This window comes from Haliotis asinina, chromosome 1 (genome assembly GCF_037392515.1).
Source record: "Haliotis asinina isolate JCU_RB_2024 chromosome 1, JCU_Hal_asi_v2, whole genome shotgun sequence".
Lineage (NCBI taxonomy): Eukaryota > Metazoa > Mollusca > Gastropoda > Lepetellida > Haliotidae > Haliotis > Haliotis asinina.
In genome coordinates, this window is record NC_090280.1 from 87,949,606 (window position 1) to 87,973,334 (window position 23,729).

General features: G+C 40.5%; 1 protein-coding gene across 1 annotated transcript in view; it reads left to right on the forward strand.

Moving 5' to 3' along the window:
* Positions 1 to 163: 163 nt before the first annotated feature.
* Positions 164 to 23,729, forward strand: part of LOC137276832 (2-methoxy-6-polyprenyl-1,4-benzoquinol methylase, mitochondrial-like) — a 32,301-nt gene continuing 8,735 nt past the window's right edge. Inside the window, exons 1-5 of the mRNA XM_067808482.1 lie at positions 164 to 353; positions 2,216 to 2,365; positions 5,496 to 5,756; positions 6,748 to 6,854; positions 10,759 to 10,847. Coding sequence (XP_067664583.1) covers positions 164 to 353; positions 2,216 to 2,365; positions 5,496 to 5,756; positions 6,748 to 6,854; positions 10,759 to 10,847 — 797 coding nt within the window. The remainder of the gene's footprint in view (positions 354 to 2,215; positions 2,366 to 5,495; positions 5,757 to 6,747; positions 6,855 to 10,758; positions 10,848 to 23,729) is intronic.

Sequence of the window (23,729 nt, forward strand, 5' to 3'; positions counted from 1 at the left end):
TCTTTACAAGAAATTATTACTTCTTAGTTATTTTATGACTATACACATTTATAGTGTGTGTAAATATAAATATTTGGTGTTTAATTGTCACATTATAACTTGTGTAGTAAATGTAAATGAAATACATCCCTAAATTGTTATTGCTTTTACGAGTACTCCCAATATGGCTGCGCCCATGACAATGCGTGCTTCTCGGTGCCTAGCAGACGTATTTCGTCGTCGATGTAGCCACCAAAACCTATCGGGGGCATTTATTAGATGCCTGGCCACGGCCAAGAATGGTGACGATGGTGGGAAAAGGGAAACACATTTTGGATTTGAATACATCCCAGAAGAAGAGAAAGAGGGCAAAGGTAAACGTGATGGTGTTGACAAACACCCCGACAACACAGTCTACGTCTAGATCATATTCGGCCAACTATTTGTCGTTGTTTTAGGGTACACTCACCGATATCCAAAATATATGTCAGTGGCCTGTAAATAATCAAATAATTATGTCACTGCCAGATGACCTGACATTAATATTGTGAGCAACAATCCTCAAATATTAGTGGAAGGATGAATGTCGGGCTATCATGGTAATGTGCCACGAAATAGTGTGACATGGACCTTCAGTTTCTATTAAGGATACGAGAACACTATAAACATTACGTTATGTTTGAAAAATACCGGTACCGTTCGGAGATTTTTTAGTCACATTTTGTGTACCACATCTTCCAAAATTCTTTGTGAAAGTTGATCCTAGAAATAATGACATTGACTTGTGGACATGTGATCAGATGGTTCATGAACCACAACAGCCAGTTTGACTTGGGCATGATGATATAAATCTCTGAGATGCATATAAATTTTGAAATGTTATAGCCCTTGGAAGCCCCTTGAGACCTCACCTCTTTGTGTGGCTCAGGCATGCCCGTGTGATGCACACATATGCTTTTTTCCTACCCCAAACAGATGAATACAGATGAAATAATGCATGTAATGTATTGTACTGTATATTGAAATGCATGATTGAATCCTAATAAATAACTAAACATATTTCTGGTCAATACCTGTCACTTTCGCCAACATCTCCTCTGTGTGGAGATTTCTGCAATAGTGGTGTCAATAAAAGTTGAAACCTCTTTGACACTATATAATGATAACTGCTAAATTTCCAAAAATATGAAAAGATAAAAAATGAAAGATAAATTCTATTTGGACCATTAGTGACTTTCAGACAATTTTCTGATAGCAGTAACTTAGACAGAGAAATTCAGAACATTGCCTTTCAAAACATGAAACAAAGGCAGAGTGATATAAAATATTTTCGAGAATGTCATTAAGTTTCTTAATTACTAGTATATGAAATAGTTCAAATTGCAGGAGTGCACCCCACTGACCTTAGATATTATTTACTAGTCAACGTTTTATATCGAGAGTTCCAGGAGGTCATAGTTTTGGCCGGACACTTGTGGCGAGTGCTGGGCATATGATGTATGACTGTAAAACTAGGTGACAGTTTCATTTATATCACTAACAATCAGGTGTAACCAAGTGACAGGTTGCATTATCAGAATATTGATTGCACATGTCTCTGCAGTCATATTGCTCTCAGTGACAGTTGATACTGAGAGGAGTGTTGTGGTCAATGTTATGATCTGTCGAACTCTAGAACAGCTCAAAAACACTGATGTCACAGGGAATGTTTTGACAGATGTTAGCTATACTTGAACTAACATTTTCATTCAAAACTTTCATCTCATTCTGCTTTGAGGCAGTCATCAGCATGTTTACCTCTGACCTTCCAAGAAACATCACAAAACCGTGTACCCAATGTGAGTGTACATAACTGATTTGAGCAAGAAAAAGGACATGTCGACATAATCTTCATCTGGTAACTGATTCACACATAAGGAGAAGACTTATCTGACACTATAAATTTAGACCAATAAATACACTGTGGTGGAAAATGTTACCTGCACAAAATGCAACCTCACAATAGAAGCTACCATGCTAGTAGTATTTAACCTGCCTGGATGTAGCATCCCTGATACCCCAAAGCACACAATAAGACATTAATTCCCCATGTTTTTCTAAAGTTTTTATTTCATATGAAGAATATAGCATTGATACAAGATATTTTCTTTCCATTTAAAGGGTTAAAATTTATTTTGACTGGACTGTATTATGTATGTATGATACAATTTGTAAAATGACCATTGTCTTCTTCCAGTGTATGAAGTATTTGAGAATGTGGCCTCCCGCTATGACCTGATGAACGATACCATGAGTGTTGGGGTGCACAGGTTATGGAAAGATCACTTTCTGGAAAGCATGGCACCAACACCCGGGACCACTCTCATTGATGTAGCAGGGGGAACAGGTTGGTCATGTTTCATCTTATCATCCCATGCAATGCGGGGCGGATATAGTCGTCGCTTTGTCAGTCCGTCCGTCTGTCCATAATCATTTTGTTTCCGGAGCATAACTCAAAAAATGTTCAATATTTTTAGACCATAATTGATAGATATAATAATTTGAACCTATGTTTGTGCCTTTTGCTATTTACAGATTTTTTGCATTTTTATTTTTTTTTGTTTTTCCATGAAATGTTTTGGTTTTAGTCTAATGGTGGGATGGGCTTTGTTTCTGGAGCAGAACTCAAAAACCGTTCAATATTTTCCTGCAAAACATGGCAGATATGTGTGCCAGACCATAAGGTGGTGCCTTTTGCTATTGACAGGTTTTTTGACTTGGCAGATATGTGTGCCAGACCATAAGGTAGTGCCTTTTGCTATTGACAGGTTTTTATCCACTGCAGCATGTTTTGCAGGGGGATATTGATGACTGTGTCTTCTTGTTGTGATTTCTTATTTTCTCTGTTTCCATGGAAATGTTTCGGATTTAGTCTCAAACGTGAGAGGTGTGTTTCGTTTGTGACAAACTCTAAAGTGGTGCCTTTTGCTATTTACAGTTTTTTGTGATTTATCATTTTCTTGGTTTCCATGGAAGCGATTCAGACTCGGTCTCAAAATGAAGGGATGGGCTTTGTTTCCGAAACAGAACTCAAAAACGTTTCAATATCTATCTGCATACCTTGGCAGATATGTGAGGGAGACCCTAAACTGGTGCCTTTTGCTGTTTACAGATTTTTGTGATTTATCATTTTCCCATTTTCCATGGAAGTGATTTGGATATAGTCTCAAAAGGGATGAATGAGTTTCGTTTATAGAGCACAACTCGAAAATTTCTAAATATCTTTCAGCAAAACTTGCCAGATATGTGAGGCAGACCTCAAAGTGGTGCCTTTTGCTATTTGCAGATATTTGTGATTTATCACATTTTCCCATTTTCCATGGCAGTGATTCTGACTTAGTCTCAATAGAGAGGGATGGGCTTCGTTTCCAGAGGACAACTATAACACTTTTTGATATCTTTCAGCAAAACTTGGCAGATATGTGAGGCAGACCACAAAGTGGTGCTTTTTGCTATTTACAATGTTTTGGCATTTTTTTTCCCAGTTTCCATGGAAACAATTCAGACTTAGTCTCAACATGGAGGGATGGGCTTCATTTCCAGGGCACAGCTTCAAAACCATTTGGTATCTTTCAACAGATCTTGGCAGATACATGAGACATATCTTGAAGTGGTGCCTTTTGATATTTACAGATATATGGCATGTATAATTTTCATGATTTCCATGGAAGTGATTCAGACTTAGACTAAAAAACATTAAGTAACTGTTAGATGATTTGTCCTTTAAATATGGGGGGATATGTCTTCTTCTAATGACTCTTGTAAATTATTAAAGGTCACATGCAACCAAAAAATCAAACATAATTAAAACACATATATCACTTATTCATGACATATAATATACACTGCTCCTTTTAAAAAAACAAATAAACACAATTATAAGCGTACAATCGCGATTCAAAAGTGCAATATTTTGTACTTGGGCTTACTTCCCCCGAAACGAAGCCCTCGGGAGACCAAACCCAGCCGTAGTGGGTGGATATGCACTCAAGTGAAACGACGGCTTCCGATTGGTTGTTTCATTTGCTGATATGCTAGGTTTCATTGTGTGTACAGAAAGATGATCTGTTTGATGGGCATTTTAGAAGTATAGCCAGTCACCAGAAAGTAAAATTCTTTATGGATAACAACTTCTTTTTGTGTACTTGATCCGTCGTTTCAGTATGGATTCATATACTATTGTCAAACAAAATCATATACACTAAAAGAAGTTGTTATCCATGAAGAATGTATATAGAGATGTTGGGTTTGGAAAATACATATTCTCTGAATTTGCGCTCGATCCAATAAAAAAATCATGTCAGTAGAGATAGTAAACTACTGCGCGGCTGGAATCTGTCATTCGTCCAAGTACAAAGCAGGACTTGAAACTGACAAGAGTTTGCACCAGTTTCCGTCAGATCCAGTCATCCGAAAAAAATGGATGTAGTTTGTTTGCAACCCACAGACATAAAAACATATCATGTGTATCACATGTGCCTAATTACATAATGTGGCAGACACGGGACTCGGGTGCACGAGTCATAAATCAGCTTATTTTCTTTATGTTGTATAGTCTGATAGGTGTTAAGTTCAAATCGCACGTGGTCAATGACTGAAGCTGTGTATTGCATGTTGTCTTTAGCAGACAGTCAGGCAGACATATAGGTGTGAATGAACCAGACACTGAGCTTTCTCTGTGACAGACACTGCGCACCACAATCAACATGTTTTTTTTACGTAACGAGCAGATTATTTACTTGTTTGTGTACACAACCAAGATTAGACTACTGCTCACGACCTCAGTATGCATACTGTTTCAAGCTCCGCGAATCTATTCAGTGCGCATGCGTTATGGACGCAGCGCAGCACAGCTGTTGAAACCAGTTTTCCCCCCAGCGCTGGGGGGAATTTAGTGAAACGTTTGAACTCCGATTTCGCGGGCTTTTTTTTCATCGTGTTTTTTTCAACTTTATAGATTGAATTGGCATTTTTTATTATTTGTTTCGGTAATTGCATACCAAAAGGTACCAGAATCTGCAAAGTTGTGTTTTACGTTGCATGTGACCTTTAAGTTGCAGGAACAGGTTTATATATATAGCAGGGAGAACAAGTTCATCATGCTTCTTGATGGAAATGGCTCATTGATATAGCAGGGGAAACAGGTTGGTCATGTTTGTAGGTATATGTTGATAGAAAGTTCATTGATGTAGCAGGGGTAACAGGTCAGTCGTGTTTCTTGATATATGCTGATGGAAAGTTCATTGATTTAGAAGTGGGAACAGGTTGGCCATGTTTCTTGTTATACAGAAATGGCTCATTCATATCGCAGGGGGACTGGTTGGTCATGCCTGTGGACAAATGTGTATTACCTGGCAAACATATAAATACTTGTGATCTTTTATGTACCTTTCAGATATTTTGAACTGACCACAGAAATACAAGAATATGATTTTTTTTGATACACTTAAAATTTGTTCTGTATTTTTCACATTCAGGTGACATAGCCCTCCGGTTTCTAAGATATATCCAGTCACAAAGATCAACAGAACGTCAACAAGATTTTAATGTGAAAATGCCGAGGGATATAACAGCAAATGTTTATATGGACTCAGTAGAGGAGTATAGCTCTGACAGTTCATCGTCAGATGAGGAGACAGAATCTCCTCAACGCAACTCAGTGGTTACTGTGTGTGATATCAACCAGGCAATGCTGGATGTCGGGAAGGCAAAACTCGAGAAACTGGGATATACAACAGGTTTGTTTGTTTCATGTATTGTAGAACAGGTAAGAGGCGACTAATCGGATCGGGTGGTCAGGCTCGCTGACTTGGTTGACACATGTCATCGGTTCCCAATTGCACAGATCGATACTCATGTTGTTGGTCACTGGATTGTCTGGTTCAGTGTCAATTATTTACACACCGCCGCCATCTAGCTGGAATATTGCTGAGTGCGGCGTAAAACTAAACTCACTCAGTAGACCAGCCTCCTGTATATGATAGGGTCTTGGGCCTAGATTTTTGAAGCACTCTTAGACCAATGATAATAGCAAATGCTATACATTAACATTAACTGATGACTATCCTAGCACAAAGAGAACTTCGAAAATCTAGGCCCTGATCTACAAACTATTCTTATTGTTACAACCTGTCGTAACTATAACATATGATAGGTTTGCTAATGTCATAGTGGTACAAACATTTTGTGGACCGAGACCCAAACCGGGATCAGACAAACCAGTGATTGACATGAGCTATGATCCACACACTCAGGGTACAATGACAGACATGTCACATAATCCCTAAATTTCAGTCTTTGGTTACTGGATTCACTAAGAGGTTGACATTGCTAACAATTGTAACATCGAAATGATGACTCTCTTAGTAGTCTTACAGATAGCCTTTCACTTCTCAGTTTATCTTGTATCAAGTGACTTTTATGAGAAACTGTAAATGAAATACTATTTCTTAATGTAGTTGATGGTATTTAATCTTATTAATACTGTTGTGACAGTTTTCCCTTTATGAGAATATGTCCTTAGAACTGGATGTTATATTATTTGTCTGAAAGTGTTAATTCTTCTTACTCTGTTTTGTAGCTGTATCAATGAAATTTCATAATCTTACCCAGTAGAGTTTGAGAGATGCAGGCTAATATGGAAAAAATGTTTATTTTTGTTATAATTTTGTGTCATGGTTGGTCAAATCTTAAACCAAAATATAAAAAAGATGTCAACTTACATTTCAGGAATCAATTGGTTACAAGGAAATGCCGAAAGTCTGCCTCTCGAAGACAATTCCTATGATGTATATACCATTGCTTTTGGCATCAGAAACTGCACCCATATAGACAAGGTAGGTAACTCCGCCTTGTCTCACCGTCCCTAAACCACAATAATATCCCTTCCACCCAGCCCTCCCTGCAATGCTAAAACCCTAAATGAAGCAAGTGGAGATTTCCGAACTCACTAGGAAAGATTGAAGTTATTATATGGGTATGATGTTTGAAGCCTACTTCTGGTGTACCCTGTGATATTGCCAATACTAACATAAAACCCAACTCACTTACTTCATTACTGAAGGCTTTCCTTTCATCCAGATGATTGTGTTTTTGATGTTGTGATGTGACACTGAACAAAATTGAATTTTGAAACATTCTGTAAACAATTACCAGACAATCCAGTGATTTTCATCAAGAGTATCAGTAAGTACAATGTGATATGTTCACATGCACCAACATGGCCGACTTGCTATAACATAACTGGTACAGTGTTAAAATGGGTGGGGCGAGTATGCTTTTTTGCTTCTTTTAATCAATAATCCAGCAATATCATTGTAGGGGACACAAGAAATGGGCTTTGCACGTTGTACCTATGTGAGGTATCTAACCGGAGTCTTCAAAATGGCCAGCGAATGTTTTAACTTCAAGCTACCCAACCATTGATGTTGTGTTAGAATGAGTGAGTGAGTTTTATGCGCCACTCAGCAATATGGTGGTTGTCAACATCATGAGTATCGCTCTGCAATTAGGATACGATCACATGGGTCAAGTCAGCTAACCTGACCACCCGATCTCATTGAGTGCCTCTTGCAACAAGCATGGGTTACTGAAGATCAACTCTAGCCAGGATCTTCACAGGTATATTGTGTTAAAAGTTGCATCAGATCATATACTGTGGAATCAGTTCAGAGCCGTGAGGGTTTTTCAGTTAATATGCTCGACTTATGAATATAAAGTGCCAGGTAAGTATCAGTTAGTTGCTCATGAGCAAGAAGTACAAATTCTGTGGGATTAACTTTGAAAATCAGAAGCTTTGAGGGGAGATCAAAAGCTTTTGAGAACTCACTACCTAAAGTTGTCAAACAGCTCTGTTGCTTGCAGTATAATTTACATTGTCATTTATGAGGTATCTGTGAAAGTTTCAACACCTTGAAACAAACATTATTAATATTGTTATAAAAAGAAGAGAGACACCCTACTAATATGGAGAATTCTGAAACGGAGTATAGAGCTGTAGTTCATGTCCTGACACTTGAGGGTACCAAAGCAAGCAAAATCCAAGAGTGCGGTCCTGACCTGGCACCCACTGATTATGATCTGATTTGGAATTTGAAGTCTCACTTGCATGAGGGTGACTTGCCAATAATGGACTCAAGACTGCAAGTACAGAAGAAGCTTGGTTTAGAGAGCAGTCAGGAGACTTTCATTTCCAGGGCATTGCCAGCTTGCAGCACCAATGGGTAAAGTGTTAGTGTTTCCTCCAGACCACAAAAAGGGCAGGGCGAAGTTTCTACAGAAAAGGGCACCCATGTTTGAAAAGGGCACAAACCATAATAAAAACCAACAAAATGATCAGATTGAGCCTCATGTATTATTAACCTACAGTCTCCTTTTCTTTTTTCTTAGGAAGCTTCAAAGTCGGTGTCATTGTGGCTGTCAGTGTTTAGGCTGATCATAAGATGCTTGTTACAGTTGCTGACTTTCAGTCTGTTCCTGTGCTCCATCATAACTAGCAAGTAATGGGCAGGGCGCAGTAAAAAGGGGCAGGGCACCAGAAAAAAGGGCAGGGCACAGCGCCCTTCTAAAAAGCTCTGGAGGAAACACTAAGTGTACTTAACTGAAGGGAGACTATAGTGAAAAATATAAGTTTGAGACCTGCTCTGACTGTTAATTGTACAGAGAGAGCCCAGATATCCGGATACATTTGTATTTATGTGTGGATAACTGAATATCCAGATATTGGTTTTCTGTCATCCATACTTATGCATGGCAGTGCATATATATACTTCCATTTCAAAATCACCTTCAGTACAGCATTGTCGTTTTGATTTGTCAGTTACAATTAACTCAGTGTCAGATAGGCCTACTAGTCACCACCAGTACCCCGCTGATTGGTCATTAATCTGGATTAGCAGACCTTGTCACGTGTCAAAACATGTGGGCACTTTTGTTTCGCTTCACTTCACACAGTCAGTGGAAGATCAACGCTTCATGCAGATATAAGCGAATTTTGTGTTCATTTGGCTGGTTGGTCCTGAAACGGAAACCACATACCCGTTATAGACATTTACTTTCATAATGTAAGAGCTTGTGTTTTATGAAAATTGACCAGAAGGCGAGATTTTCTGATATTTGGGGTCCGGGTAACTGGGGTCTCACTGTATATCAAGTTCTCAAAATGTTTGGACTTCCCCTTGTATATCAGTGCCTTGAAATTAATTGTTTTTCTGGATTATCTGAAAATCCTGCTCCATGTAAACAAAAACAACTGAAGGAGAAGGACAAGAAACGGAAATTGAAATGAAAGTTTCAACATTCTTGGTTAGACCAGTTCCACTTGCTGGACATTGTGTGGACTCTTCTTTTCTGTGATTTATGCAGCAAGAGGTTCCATTTCCCTTCCTCATAGAGTGTTTGGTTCCTTGATGCTTATTTTAGAGCCAAATCGCCACAGGTTACCATGACAACATCACCACATTGAATCTTTCTTCTTCCTTTAGCTTGTCTCTGTTGATGCTTGAGTGGAAGTTAAAATCAGATACACTTTCTGACACAGTTATTATATGATCAGATACCTCAACCAGGTCTAAATGGATAAAGTTAAACAGTGCTCTCCCTCTAAACCGACATCCCTCTCCCGACATTACCTGTAAAGTCACATACTTATTTGGTCTCAAATTTGTCCCTGTGTAGTATTATATAAGAAACTCAATCCAATTCAAGATCCCAGTATTCTGAAGTCTGACTGTCAAATCTGGCTTCAGTGCAAATTGACTGTCTCTAAACCAACATTGTAATCAATCATCAATCAACACGTATGTTAGAAGTGGCCTGCCAAAGTGTAGTAGGACTAACTGTTAATTACTTGCTAACAACTTGTGCAATGGATTCATAGATTGGTGAAATCACATGTTAAATGCTTGTTATGATCATGTGATAATGACACCGACATTGAGATGATCCCTGTTTAGTGTGAGTATTGCCAGTCAGTGTAACCAACATGTAATATAATAAGAAGTCATGGTCAGTTACTGCACTATAAGTCAATATCTACACGTTGACACTGCTACCAGGAGTGCTTTCATGAATGTGCTTTTCTTTGTTTATTGTATTTTGTCTATGTGTGGTTTAATTTTGGATTGAGTTTCCCAAAATGCTTTCTTAACCAGCATCCCTAATAAATAACATTTTTCACTGGTCCTAAGCAATGTCATTTTAAACAGACAAGGGTTAAAAAATCCCATGGTCCAACGCCTGTGTCAAGTCGGTTTTCATTTTGGGCAATCGAATAATGGTATCTTACTTGTCCGTGGACTAGTAGATAATTTCCACTTATGGTTTCAAACTACAAATAATCTTGGATTTCATTTCATATCTGCTCATAATGAAGCTATTAAAGTTCTCAATGGTAATAGAGTAAGGCCAGTAGAGAGTGAAGTTATCACTCTTCGATTAATAGTCCAGTAAACATTAACATCACGCATTGTGTCATAATCATAAGATCAGGGCAAGTGAAAAATTATTCAGGACAAATTACTTTCTTGAAGTCACTTGCCCTGTGGCAAGTGGCTTTTCCAAATATTTTTGAACCCCTGGACAGAATCCACTGTATTTGATGGTCATTGAAGTAGCCAAGTGGTTACAGCATTCTCGCCTCACACCATAAACCCCAGTTTGATTCCCCACATTTTTATAATGTGTAGAGCCAAGGTTCGTATTTTGGAGACTGGTTCCATGTCCTTACGTTGTGTCTTTCAGGTTCTGTCAGAGGCATATAGGGTTCTGAAGCCTGGGGGCAGATTCATGTGCCTGGAGTTTAGTCAAGTCAACAATCTATTCCTCCGATCGTAAGTATGATTAGATATTCAGTTTCAATTACAAGTATTTGTTTTTTACATGGTCTTTGTTTAAAAGGGCAATATTTTGTACTTGGGTTTACCTCTCTCAAAACAAAGCAGCTGCAATACAAAACCCAGTCAGAGCTGGTGGGTGTGCACTCATGTGTAGGAAAGCCTTATCATTGGCCACTGGTTCATTTGACGATATGCTTAGCCAGCTCTTTGTTTATGGCTTATAAGCCCAATATGTGTTAGTTTCAAATTTGTTAGTGATTGAAGTTGTGCATTGCATATTGTCATTAGTAGACAGAAAGGCAGAGCTATAGGTGTCAATAAACCAGACATTGAGTTTTCTTTGTGACAGAGCCTGCTTATCACAATCAACATGTTTTTTAACAAGTAGATTATTTACTTGTTTGTGTACACAACCAAGCCTGCTGCTCACAACCTCATACTCCAGACAGGCATACAATTTCAAGCTCCTCGAACCTACTCACTGAGCATGCGTCATGGGTTGTTGAAACCACTTTTTCCCCACGATGCTGGGGAAAAATTTGAACGCTGATTTCGCAGGCTTTTTTATCAGCTTTATAGGTTGAATTGGCATTTTTGATGATTTGTTTGAGTAAGTGCACACCGATAGGTATCAGAATCTGCAAAGTTGTGTATTATGTTGCATGTGACCTTTAAAAACCTTTCAATACTCTCATCTCCTTGCCACATACATGCCAAAACATTTGACATAATCATAACTTGTAGACAAATTTGCGAAGAGTATTTTGCCATTGCAAAGGATACCGATCACTTTGTCCTCTTGTTTTTATTGGTTTGACAAAATGGGCCTGCAGATTTCATTCAGGGCCTGCAGATTTTAAAGCCTGCAGGCACTCATGGCTAGCTAGCAAATTAAAGTATTGTAAACACTGGTGCCATTGGACGGACCTTATTTTATACACTGCCCTGCCTCATATAAATCTAGACAGGTTATGCATTCAACTGGCAAAACATAAGCTTTCTATTCAAAGTCCTTAATATTCAACTATTTGTTATAATCAGTGAGAAGGGAATACAGGTTTCACTTCATCCCATATATCATAGTTCTTGCTGTGGTGAACTGCTGACACAGTTCCTGCTGTTGAGTTCTGCTGACATAGCTCCTGCTGTTGTGATGAGCTTCTGACACAGTCCCTCTGTTGTGTTCTTCTGACATAGCTCCTTCTGTTGTGGTGTGCTGCTGAAACAGTTACTGCTGTTGTGATGAACTGCTGTCACAGTTCCTGCCGTTTTGATGAGCTGCTGACATAGATCCTTCTGTTGTGGTGTGCTGCTGAAACAGTTCCTGCTGTTGTGATGAGCTGCTGAAACAGTTCCTGCTGTTGTGATGAACAGCTGACACAGATCCTGCTGTTTTTGGCGAGCTGCTGACACAGATCCTGCTTTTGTGGTGTGATGCTGATAAAGATCCTGCTGTGGTGATGAGCTGCTCACACTGTTCCTACTGTTGTGATGAGCTGCTGACACAGTTCCTGCAGTTGTGATGAGCTTCTCACACAATTCCTGCTGTTGTGGTGAGCTGCCCTCACAGTTTCTGCTTTTGTGGTGAGCTGCTCTCACAGTCCCTGCTGCTGTGATGCGCTACTGATACAGTTAGGGCTGTTTTGTTGTGCCGCTGACACAGTTCCTGCAGTTGTGGTGAGCTGCTGACACAACTCCTGCTGTTGTGGTGAGCTGCTCTCACAGTTTCTGCTTTTGTGGTGAGCTGCTCTCCCAGTTCCTGGGCTGTGATGTGCTACTGACACAGTTCCTGCTGTTGTGTTCTGCTGAGACAGTTCCTTCAGTTAAGAGCTGCTTATACAGTGTGTATGTAAAGTTTTTTGTCTGTACATTTTGTTAGTACACATTGGCTGCTACATCAAACATACATCTGTACATGACAGATATGTTTAATGTACCAAGGTTTTTGTTAAATAACATGTAAATACAGTTCAGAATAATGTCATTGGTTGTTCTAACTAGAAGAATTACGGTATATATGAAGATGCAGCAATAAACCATCCCAAAACACTTCACAGGTGTCCCGTATCACTTAATGTGATAACTCCTCAAACATCATAGGATATTGATGTGGCCCTAAGGGAGTAATTCCACCAAGGGAGGGAGGTGCCAGGCCATGTAGTAAACACATCAGAGTCCAGGGATGGGAAGGGCAGGGGTCTCAGAGGAAGGTTGGGGTATGGAGGAAGGGCAACATATGATATTTATGTGTTTCAGACTTAACTGCATGAGGCTACAAGCCTGATCTTCAGCCGTTTCTATGTACTGCACTGAGGGGGAAAGGTCAGTCAGAATCTGGCTGATGGATGGAAACTATCACATGTTGACTTTGTAAATTATGTATGTAGCAAGCTCTCTCTCAGCTTGTGGTACACACTGCCAGGAGAATGTTCTGTAATCAGTGTTCGATATGTGGGAAATCCTGAGATCCTGGCTTGAAGCGAGGGTGCTGTGTAAACCTGAGGGTAGCCCCCAAACATTAAACTTTTGATATGGCTTTAGCTTTACCCCTACGCTTTTATGTTTAATTCCAAGACCTGTAGTCATCATAAATGTTGCAGGGACAGTAAAGTAGCTTACTTATTAAAGCATCCGCTCATCACCCGGTGTAAATTCACTCAGTTCGTCATGATATTGTTGAGATATTGCCTACGTGACGTTTAGTATTAACTCACTCAATTAAATATTACTTTAAGCTGAGTATTTGTTTATTATTGTTATGTATAATAAACAAAAGACAAAAAACAAAGACTAAATCCCTGATGCAGTGACTGATGTCTTGAACATCAATCCATGGGAGTGGTATATGACAAGCACCAACCGGCATGCCTGTCAACCCGAAGCCGTTATTTGCTTGTTATGACAAAACCCTTGCAATACACAAGATTCCTACAGACCACAGGCCTGCACATCATGTTAGAGAGTGTTAAAAGATAGAGTTAGCTGCTAGTATGTTAGTCAGAGGCTGGTAAAAATGTGGAAGGACTAGTGTTTTTTGTAAAAGTAAAAAGTTACTGTACAGGAAAGGCAAGTCTAAAGCTGCGTCTGGTTTGAAAAATGGTATCTTGCCCTGAGTGTGGATCATGTACCTTAAACTGACAGAAATATTATTGTTTGATGTGACATGTGTTGTTTGTTTGTCCAGTCAGAAGTATGTAATTACAGACAGACCAAGGGTCTAGTTATTAAGATACCTTGTAGGATGAGTTACTCTCTGGCATGTAGTATTGGGGTCATTAGGCCACATATGAAGGGAAACTAACGGAAAGTTTAACCAGGTGTTTTCTTTTGATATAAGAAGAAATAAAACGATGCAACTACCAAATCAAAATCAAAATCAAAATAACTTTAACATGTTTAGTAATAACGAAGATAATTCAGTAACGAGTCTGTGAAGCGAAGGTTAGTGCTTAAATGGGACATTTAAAAAAGAAAGTAAAATGATTCTGCTCAACATTAAGGGGAAAAACAAGGAGTGATTGTCATACACTGTAACAAGTATTTTGAAAGCAGCAATGTGCAAATAGATACAAGCACATACTCACACAGTCACACACACACACTCTGCCATTCTCCAAAAACACCTCTTTCAATGCTATGTTTCACGGATCCCTTTATTACTCACCCATTGAAGATAACACTGTCTGATCATATACAGTGTAATTGCAACGCATGCTGCCATACATGACATCAAAGTGGTTTACAGTTATATAATACACGGGATATCATTTAGTAGTCTCTGTATTTCCTTGTGCATATGAAATGTGACTTGTCAGCACTTTGAGCATTGAGTCAGCACTATATGAATACTCTTATTATTATTATCAAGATGACTGGACAAACAAAAATTCACCCTGTACTCATTGGGCAGTTTTCAGTGATTCAGGAACCCTCAATACCCATGATTTGTTTCAATGAGTAGTATAGGGAATGGGGAGAAAAACCGGTAGCGGGTACACTTTGCTCAGAAGCTTCTGAATATAGCTAATTCTGCTACCAGCATATATATTTCAACAAGACCCTTCGATAAGACCACTTTTCGGCTGCTCCCAATTACTCCCAATTATAGTGTATTCCCAATTAGAGCTATGCGGGTACATAGACATAGAAATATGCCAGGAACCAAGCTCTCGCGAGAAGCATATACCGAGATCCGATCGGGTCGTTTGTCCATTCGGGAAGCGAAGAGGAAGTATCACATATCGCAAGCTCGATACACACGGATCCGAGGTGGTATAGACAAACCCACAACTCCCGATATATCCGAAGACTTGGAGGCCCTGCTGCAGAAGTGTCGCCCCATGTTGCTTTCCGACCGAGAGAAACAAATCCTGGAGCAATCGGGACACACCTTCTACGAACACTACCAGATCCCCAAACAGTTTCTCGAACTCTACTTGCTGTGCTTTCGTCCACTAGTAGAAGCCGGCAAAATAGTTGATTTTGTCTACATCTACCCACCCAACCAATTTCAACCCTCGGCGGGCAAACTCCGAATCATTCTCGCTGATAACTGCTATCCGGGCCCCAAGGACAGACACAACCGATGCACCGACTGCCTAGCCACTCTATCGGAACTGCCTGCTCTCTTCGGACCCGACAACTCTACGTGCAAGTGTGGTGCCACCGACCACTGCGTCGACAGCAAGAAATGCATTCTCTGGGAACAGAAAGCGATAGACTACACACCCCAGGAGCGACTTCCACTCGAGGTTCCAGAAGAGATCGAGGTTGACAGCTGTTGTGTGAATATAGAGAACCTATACGACAACGCCTGCCTTTTCTGGAGCATAAAATACGCACTCCTCATCAACAAATTGATGGACTGTTGTACGTGTAAGGAGAAAGAGTCTTGTATCTTATGGCGGTTATCGGAGAAAGCAGAGGTACCACAGGGGCGGGGTAATATTTGGCATACCCCATTACCCGACTATGGTGGACCCAAGCATATGGAAGTAGCACCCCCTCCATGTAGCGAACTCAAAAAAGCTGCGAACGTCCCAGAAGGAGTCTACTTATGCAAAAATAATACTAAGCATTTGCTAAGCATTGCTAAGCATATGGAAGTAGCACCCCCTCCATGTAGCGAACTCAAAAAAGCTGCGAACGTCCCAGAAGGAGTCTACTTATGCAAAAATAATACTAAGCATTTGCTAAGCATTGCTAAGCATTGCTAAGCATTATTAGAAGTTTCCTGGGAGAGGATTGGTTCCTATATAGACAAGTAGGAAGTATGGTATATATATATATTCCCAGGAAAAACACCCCATGCCACCAAGAAGAGATTTGTCTTCGGAAAAGGTCCAAGAAATACGCTCCCTTCGAGGGGTGCTCCCAGCAAGCGAGGTCAAAAAGCGCTTCGGTATTGGATCCACAAGACTCTACGACATATGGCGAGAGCCTGCTGTAGAACCTCCGACCAGCACAGACGTATTGCCTGCTCCCGCTAGTGAGACGTCTGCCGGCAGCGTATTGCCTGCGGCCATCTTACCCCCTAGCGAGAGCGTATTGCCTGCTCTCGCTAGTGAGACGTCTGCCGGCAGCGTATTGCCTGCTGCAGAGCCGACTGTGCCCACCATCCAGGACTTCTACAACCGCTTGGGGAGGCTAGAGGCTAGTGTGAAGCAAACTGCAGCGATGTCGGCTCGTTTGGAACAAACCACGAATACGTTGCCGGCTCATATGGAGCAAACCACGAATTTGTTGGTCGACATCTTGTCGATGCTGGATAAGGACAATGAGGAAGAGGAAATAGAAAACGTTGAGGAGGAACAAGAAGAGACCCATCTGGATATTCAGAAGGTGCGGCAGATACTAGAAACAGCCCAAAGGTGGACCTACCTTTCGCTAGCCGCTGTTTTTCTCTGGAAGGTCGTCTACAAGACCTGGAAGCACAGCAAATCAGTGCACACACCGACCGAGAAGGTAGAAACACCCAAGACGAAACGTGGGGATCCCTTCATTATGCAGTAGAGTGTTGTTTTTTGAGGGGAAAAAAGTAGTAGGGTACCACGAAAAGCAGTTGGAATACGAAAAACTAGCCTAGATAAGTATTCGTCCTTTGTAAGCCCACGACTGCATCTACCAAAATACTAGGCGAGCTGCCGGACCTATTCTCGTCCAATGTCTGGAAGCAGTAATTCGATTTCTCTATCGTCTTTCTTTTCTGATATAGGTGAGTAGCAGATTTTACCGAGCTTGCATAGAAACGGTTCCCGCACTAACCGTAGGCGTTCTATTCCCCCGGCAGCCCGAATCGTTTCTCGTATCTTGTAGCCATAGACTGGAATCGTTTCCCCAGTCGGGGGATCGAGTAGCAATAACAGCCGGTTCTTCCCTTCGTGTCCCGCTACAGCAAACTTTTTGCATAAGTAGACTCCTTCTGGGACGTTCGCAGCTTTTTTGAGTTCGCTACATGGAGGGGGTGCTACTTCCATATGCTTGGGTCCACCATAGTCGGGTAATGGGGTATGCCAAATATTACCCCGCCCCTGTGGTACCTCTGCTTTCTCCGATAACCGCCATAAGATACAAGACTCTTTCTCCTTACACGTACAACAGTCCATCAATTTGTTGATGAGGAGTGCGTATTTTATGCTCCAGAAAAGGCAGGCGTTGTCGTATAGGTTCTCTATATTCACACAACAGCTGTCAACCTCGATCTCTTCTGGAACCTCGAGTGGAAGTCGCTCCTGGGGTGTGTAGTCTATCGCTTTCTGTTCCCAGAGAATGCATTTCTTGCTGTCGACGCAGTGGTCGGTGGCACCACACTTGCACGTAGAGTTGTCGGGTCCGAAGAGAGCAGGCAGTTCCGATAGAGTGGCTAGGCAGTCGGTGCATCGGTTGTGTCTGTCCTTGGGGCCCGGATAGCAGTTATCAGCGAGAATGATTCGGAGTTTGCCCGCCGAGGGTTGAAATTGGTTGGGTGGGTAGATGTAGACAAAATCAACTATTTTGCCGGCTTCTACTAGTGGACGAAAGCACAGCAAGTAGAGTTCGAGAAACTGTTTGGGGATCTGGTAGTGTTCGTAGAAGGTGTGTCCCGATTGCTCCAGGATTTGTTTCTCTCGGTCGGAAAGCAACATGGGGCGACACTTCTGCAGCAGGGCCTCCAAGTCTTCGGATATATCGGGAGTTGTGGGTTTGTCTATACCACCTCGGATCCGTGTGTATCGAGCTTGCGATATGTGATACTTCCTCTTCGCTTCCCGAATGGACAAACGACCCGATCGGATCTCGGTATATGCTTCTCGCGAGAGCTTGGTTCCTGGCATATTTCTATGTCTATGTACCCGCATAGCTCTAATTGGGAATACACTATAATTGGGAGTAATTGGGAGCAGCCGAAAAGTGGTCTTATCGAAGGGTCTTGTTGAAATATATATGCTGGTAGCAGAATTAGCTATATTCAGAAGCTTCTGAGCAAAGTGTACCCGCTACCGGTTTTTCTCCCCATTCCCTATACTACTCAATGTATAGCTTAGTTCTATTTCATGTTCTGTATGACAGTAATATTCTCATGTGTAGTAGTCTCAAACCATCTACACAGATGCGCCACAGACTGGGATTGGGATAAATGGAGGATATTTGTTCTTATGATTTTTTCTTATTGTGTCTGGAAAACATTAATTTTCCATCTTGGCTTCAGGTTTTCACATTTGCAAGATGAGATAAAGATGGTATTTTGCACAACAATATTGGCAGTGTTTGTTCCTTATCCTACATCGATAACATTAAACAGGAAGCTCCAGAGTTGGGGAGTTGTTTCTGAATTCTGCTCATTGTTTTGCTGTTGACAGTTTGAAGCTGCAGACTTGGCTGTGCAGGGTTGCATCTCTTAGGTACTCTAGGATCTGCTGAGTCACTGATTTACTCTGATTTTGATCACTTGTCATCAGCACTATTTTCCCACTATTTTGTGATAACAAATGTCTGTGACTGACAACACTGAATTTTTTTCGCAGTAGAATTGCCTCCCTTTAGTGTTCCATGATCCTATGACCACTTGTTCTAGTCTCATCTGAGGCAGGCAATACTATGGGATTTATTCCAGCATTATTGATAGAACTCATCCTCATTAATCACCATCAGATTTCTGATATATGAGTGAGTGAGTTCAGTTTTACGCCCTACTGGGCAATATTCCAGCTATGTGGCGACAGTCTGTAAAGAACTGAGTCTCGACCAGACAATCAGGGGCTTCAGTGTGATGAGTGAACTGGCTTTAACCACTTGGTTGTATCATGTCCCATAAAGCGCTGACGTGGAGGGTGGTAGTAACATTCATGCACACACTGGTGGCTTAATCTTGGCTTGTCATCAATACAACTGGAAACTCTATGTATCATGATGACTTACACCCATGAAGACCATTATTCTAATGGGGTGTTGGGGTAGCCTAGTAGTTTAAGTGTTCACTCATCACCCCAAAGACCTGTTTTTGATTCCCCACATGGGTACAATGTGTGAAGCTCATTTCTGGTGTCCCCTGCTGTGATATTGCTTGAATACTGGTAAAGGCAGTGTAAAAGTACACATTCACCTGTTGTTCTAGCAGTGCAGAGGTGGCAGGGTACCCTAGCTGTTTAAGCGTTTGCTCAGTACGCTTAGGGTTCCATTCCCTACATGGGTACAATGTGTGAAGCCCATATCTCATGTCCTTGTCATGACAGTGCTGGAATCTTGCTAAAAAAGGCATTAAACTCATTTCCCTCACTACCTTACAACAGAGTATACAGTTTTAACAGCCTCCAACTTATTTGTATGAATCATAGATTGGAAATACTGATCTGTTGTGAAAACATTGAGAAAGAAACATTCAAGGTCATCAGTGAAAGAAATTCCATTATAAATTATAAGAAAATATGATGCTCGTGACATGAATTCTGAACCGGAGCTATCATAACAACTGGATTCTGTGTATATATTATAAATGAGTCTCAAGATAATTTATACACTAGATAATGTTGTGCAGAGTGAAAGTATTGGATACCAGAATGCCTGAACTGACATTTTCCAAAATGGATGAAATCTAAGCGGTGTACTGTGAAAGAAACTAAGGTACACCTACAGAATACCGGATACCTACCAGCCACATTGTTTAGTGTCACATCACCAAACACTAACCCTAACCCTAAACCTTCTTCTAACCCTAACATTACCCTAACCCTATCCAAAAGTAAATTTGCTTGCTTTCAAAGATGGCGGAAGGTATCTGGTATTTTGTAGTCGTGCCTAAACTAGACCAGACCAACAATTTAATCATTGATATTGAGACACAAGTCAGGAAGGTTCTGTCTTTGTTATCGTCCATATATGAACCTACAGTGACACAGGTTTGGAGCTAATATCAGCATTATTAAAAGCAGTCACTTATTTTCAAGTTGGCAGCTTTGCAAACATCCTCTGTATTCCTGAATTACAGTCCTGACTGTTTATAAAAAAGATAATTATTCAAAGGGTACTTTTCACGATTGTCTTCACTGACAATGGAAAGAAATGTCTTCGCATGAAAACTGCTGACTGAGCAGCTGCCATCAATTATTGACTGTTTTACAGAGAATGTTTAAATGTCACGACCTTGACGAGCGGCCTTGTCTTTAGGTGCTCTACATAACTGATATTTAACTATTAACTTTTTAAAAACATTCTTGTGAGTCATTTCTATATTTTTTAGATATTTTGTATAACTTGAGACATTTCAATTAATCAGGTGCTGGTTCAAGTGTTAATCGTTAAAATAATAGCATTTGTGGTGGTAGTGATGATGATGATGATGATGATGATGATGATGATGATGATGAACAACTTTTTACCCAAATCAACACATCATCGTCATTGTCGTTGTCATCATCATCATCATCATCATCATCATCATCATCATCATCATGTAGTACCACAGTGCCATATCTAACGCTTTTACATATTCAGCTTGATTTGTTGTCCATCATCTTCATCACTGCTATGAGCATTATTTACGTAAGCAAGAGCCTTTTTTCCAAATTGAAACATGATAAAATTATAGTTCCAGTACAATGTAGTACCGCAGGGCCATCCAGCAGCATAGGAAACCTATGCCAGACATGAGCAGTAATCAAATCAAGCGATATATAATTCATGTAATATACATTGTCAGCAGTTTGAACCCGTGTGTACAATATTGTGTAATATGGCACAGACTATGCAATGCAGCAACACTTTGTGTGCTGGCCAGCTATTGATTATCGCTACCTTTGGGGAACTCCTCACACTCTGTTGTGGAACAGGAGACGCATATCTCTAGCACTGTGTCGTTTAAGTCCGCGCATAAATTTTCCAAATCATGGAGGGCTATTTTTCCATGAATCCTCAGAAATCTGTGGATTTAAATGCAAATGAGTCAATCTAAATCCGGGGAGAAAATATTCAAGTACCCACATTTGCATCTCTTGGGCTACCAATTTTCAGAATTTCACCGTAACTTCCTTAGATACATTGCTGCGTCCCCCAGACCCCAACTGATTTTCAGCTGAAATCACTTTCACCTGTTGCCATCCCTGTCACATGCAAAAATGTATTGTGTCATACATTGATCAGTGGAAGTGACACATAGAGCTCCAGCTCTGGGAAATAGTTCTGTCAGATTTACCATATCCTATTAATAAATTAATCAGGGCCTATCGGTGATGCAACATGTGGCTTTATCTCTTTGCACAGAAGGATCAGCATAGCTCTAGTATGAGGTAGCCTAGTGGTTAAGCCATTTGCTCATCGCACTAAACATCTGGGTTCTATTCTCCTCATGGGCACAATGTGTTAAGCCCATTTCTGGTAGCCCCTGCAGTTATATTGTTGGAATATTGCTACAAGTGGTGTAAAACCAAACTCACTCACCCACTCACTAGGATGGTATCATAGCACGTGTTCTGAAATGTCATGATGTCATGTTCAGAATTAATCATGGAGGACTCTGTATGTGTTTTTGTTTTTTTCTTTTATTTTTTGATTGTTGCACAGAAGAATCAACCCAACGTACTCTAGCGTGGTGCCATACTACCTTGCTCTCAATTGTCCTGTTATGTTATTCAGACTGTATTAATCAGACCCACAGGTGATAGCAGTTTGTATTGTAGTGTCGACATGACTGATGTCACAAAGTCAACAATCTTAAGATCTCCCCATGTAAGCTCTGGTGGTAGAATGATTAACATCACTGACTTTGTGTGCTGGCATTAGGGTGCCAGACTCTGAGAGTGTGGGGCCTGTGAAGACCCTGGTTATAATGGATCTTCAGTAACCCACACTTGTCATGTAAGAGGTGACAAACGGGATCAGATGGTCAGATTCGGCGACTTGGTTGACATGTCATGGTATCCCAGTTGTGTAGATCGATGTTTATGCTGCACTGCCTGATCTAGACTCCATTATTTACAGATCGCTGCTACATAGCTGGAATATTGCTGAGTACTTTAAACTGAGTAGCTCACTCACTCACTCTGACAGTGTATTTTCCACCCCAAACAGGATTTTACCACTTTCTAAATGGCATTGTGCATTTATAGGCAAAGATTGTTTGAAAGTGAAAAGATTTAAAAGAACATATGTTTGTAAGTGTAGAAATGAGCGCTACCCAGCTAACAAAAGTACGTTTTGAGGACCTTGCCCCAAAGTTATGTTTACGTCCCCAGAACGTCAGCATATAACGGTCCCCATTACGTCAAAAGCACATCCTCATGACATTATTTTCGACCCAAAAATAACGTCCCCACGACGTCATAAACAGAACATTGTCACAAGGTTATTTTCTACGTTCATACGACTCAAAAATAACGTCCTCGTGACGTCATAAAAAAAATGTCACAACATTATGTATAGTTTTTGGGTATATACATACTCAGAATGTACAGCAGTCTGAGGATAAATATTTGTATTCGGTTTCTGGGTTGTTGTCACCATGATCATAACAATATCCAGGGCTAAAAGTCGTAGTTTACGTTGTTTTTTGTTAGATTTAGATTACGAACGCTAAAATTAGGTCAACACTGGTTTGGATTTTTCGAAACTGTCTACTTTGAGCCCTGGTAACAAATAACAGGGATGCTTCTTTTGTTTACACTGAACCATTTATTCAAGTAAAATACATTGCTAAGAAACATTTCATTCTAGACTTGCACTTCCTCATCTTCCCCAGCGGCAGCATGCATCTGAAAAAAGAATAGTTTATCTTAAAGACTTATTTTGATAGGGGTCTCGTGTCCAAATGAGCGTACCAGTGAAATCCCTTGTCTTACTGGCATGCTGGTCTGCTTGGGGGAATTAACTCAGCAAAGAGTCCGAAGTCACAAGAAGCTAATTACAATTTTATTAACAAGAAATAGAATAACAAGGGTGGCCACAGAGAGTCGGTACAACCCTCTGGGCTGAGGGCTAGAGTTGGTCTGAGTTGGAAGTCTAAACCCTTCTGAGCGATAAATGGAGTTGGAGACTATAATAAAATTGACTAAACTTGAAACAATAAAATGGTTAAACTAAAAGTGCTTTATGGTTCAACTTCTTTATTATACAAGGTCACAACGTTTCGAGACAGATTCTAGTCTCTTCTTCAGGTGAGGTGAGACTAGAATCTGTGAGACTAGAATCTGTCTCGAAACGTTGTGACCTTTTATAATAAAGAAGTTGAACCATAAAGCACTTTTAGTTTGATTCCTCCAACTTCTAAATGCCTTTGAAACAACTTAATAAAAAGGTTGTGGCTCGTTAAAAGATACAAAATGGGTGTGCCCTATAATAGCCAATGACATACTGAATATACAGAGTGGGGTGTGACCTACTGGAATAACCAGGCAGAGGGGAGTGCTC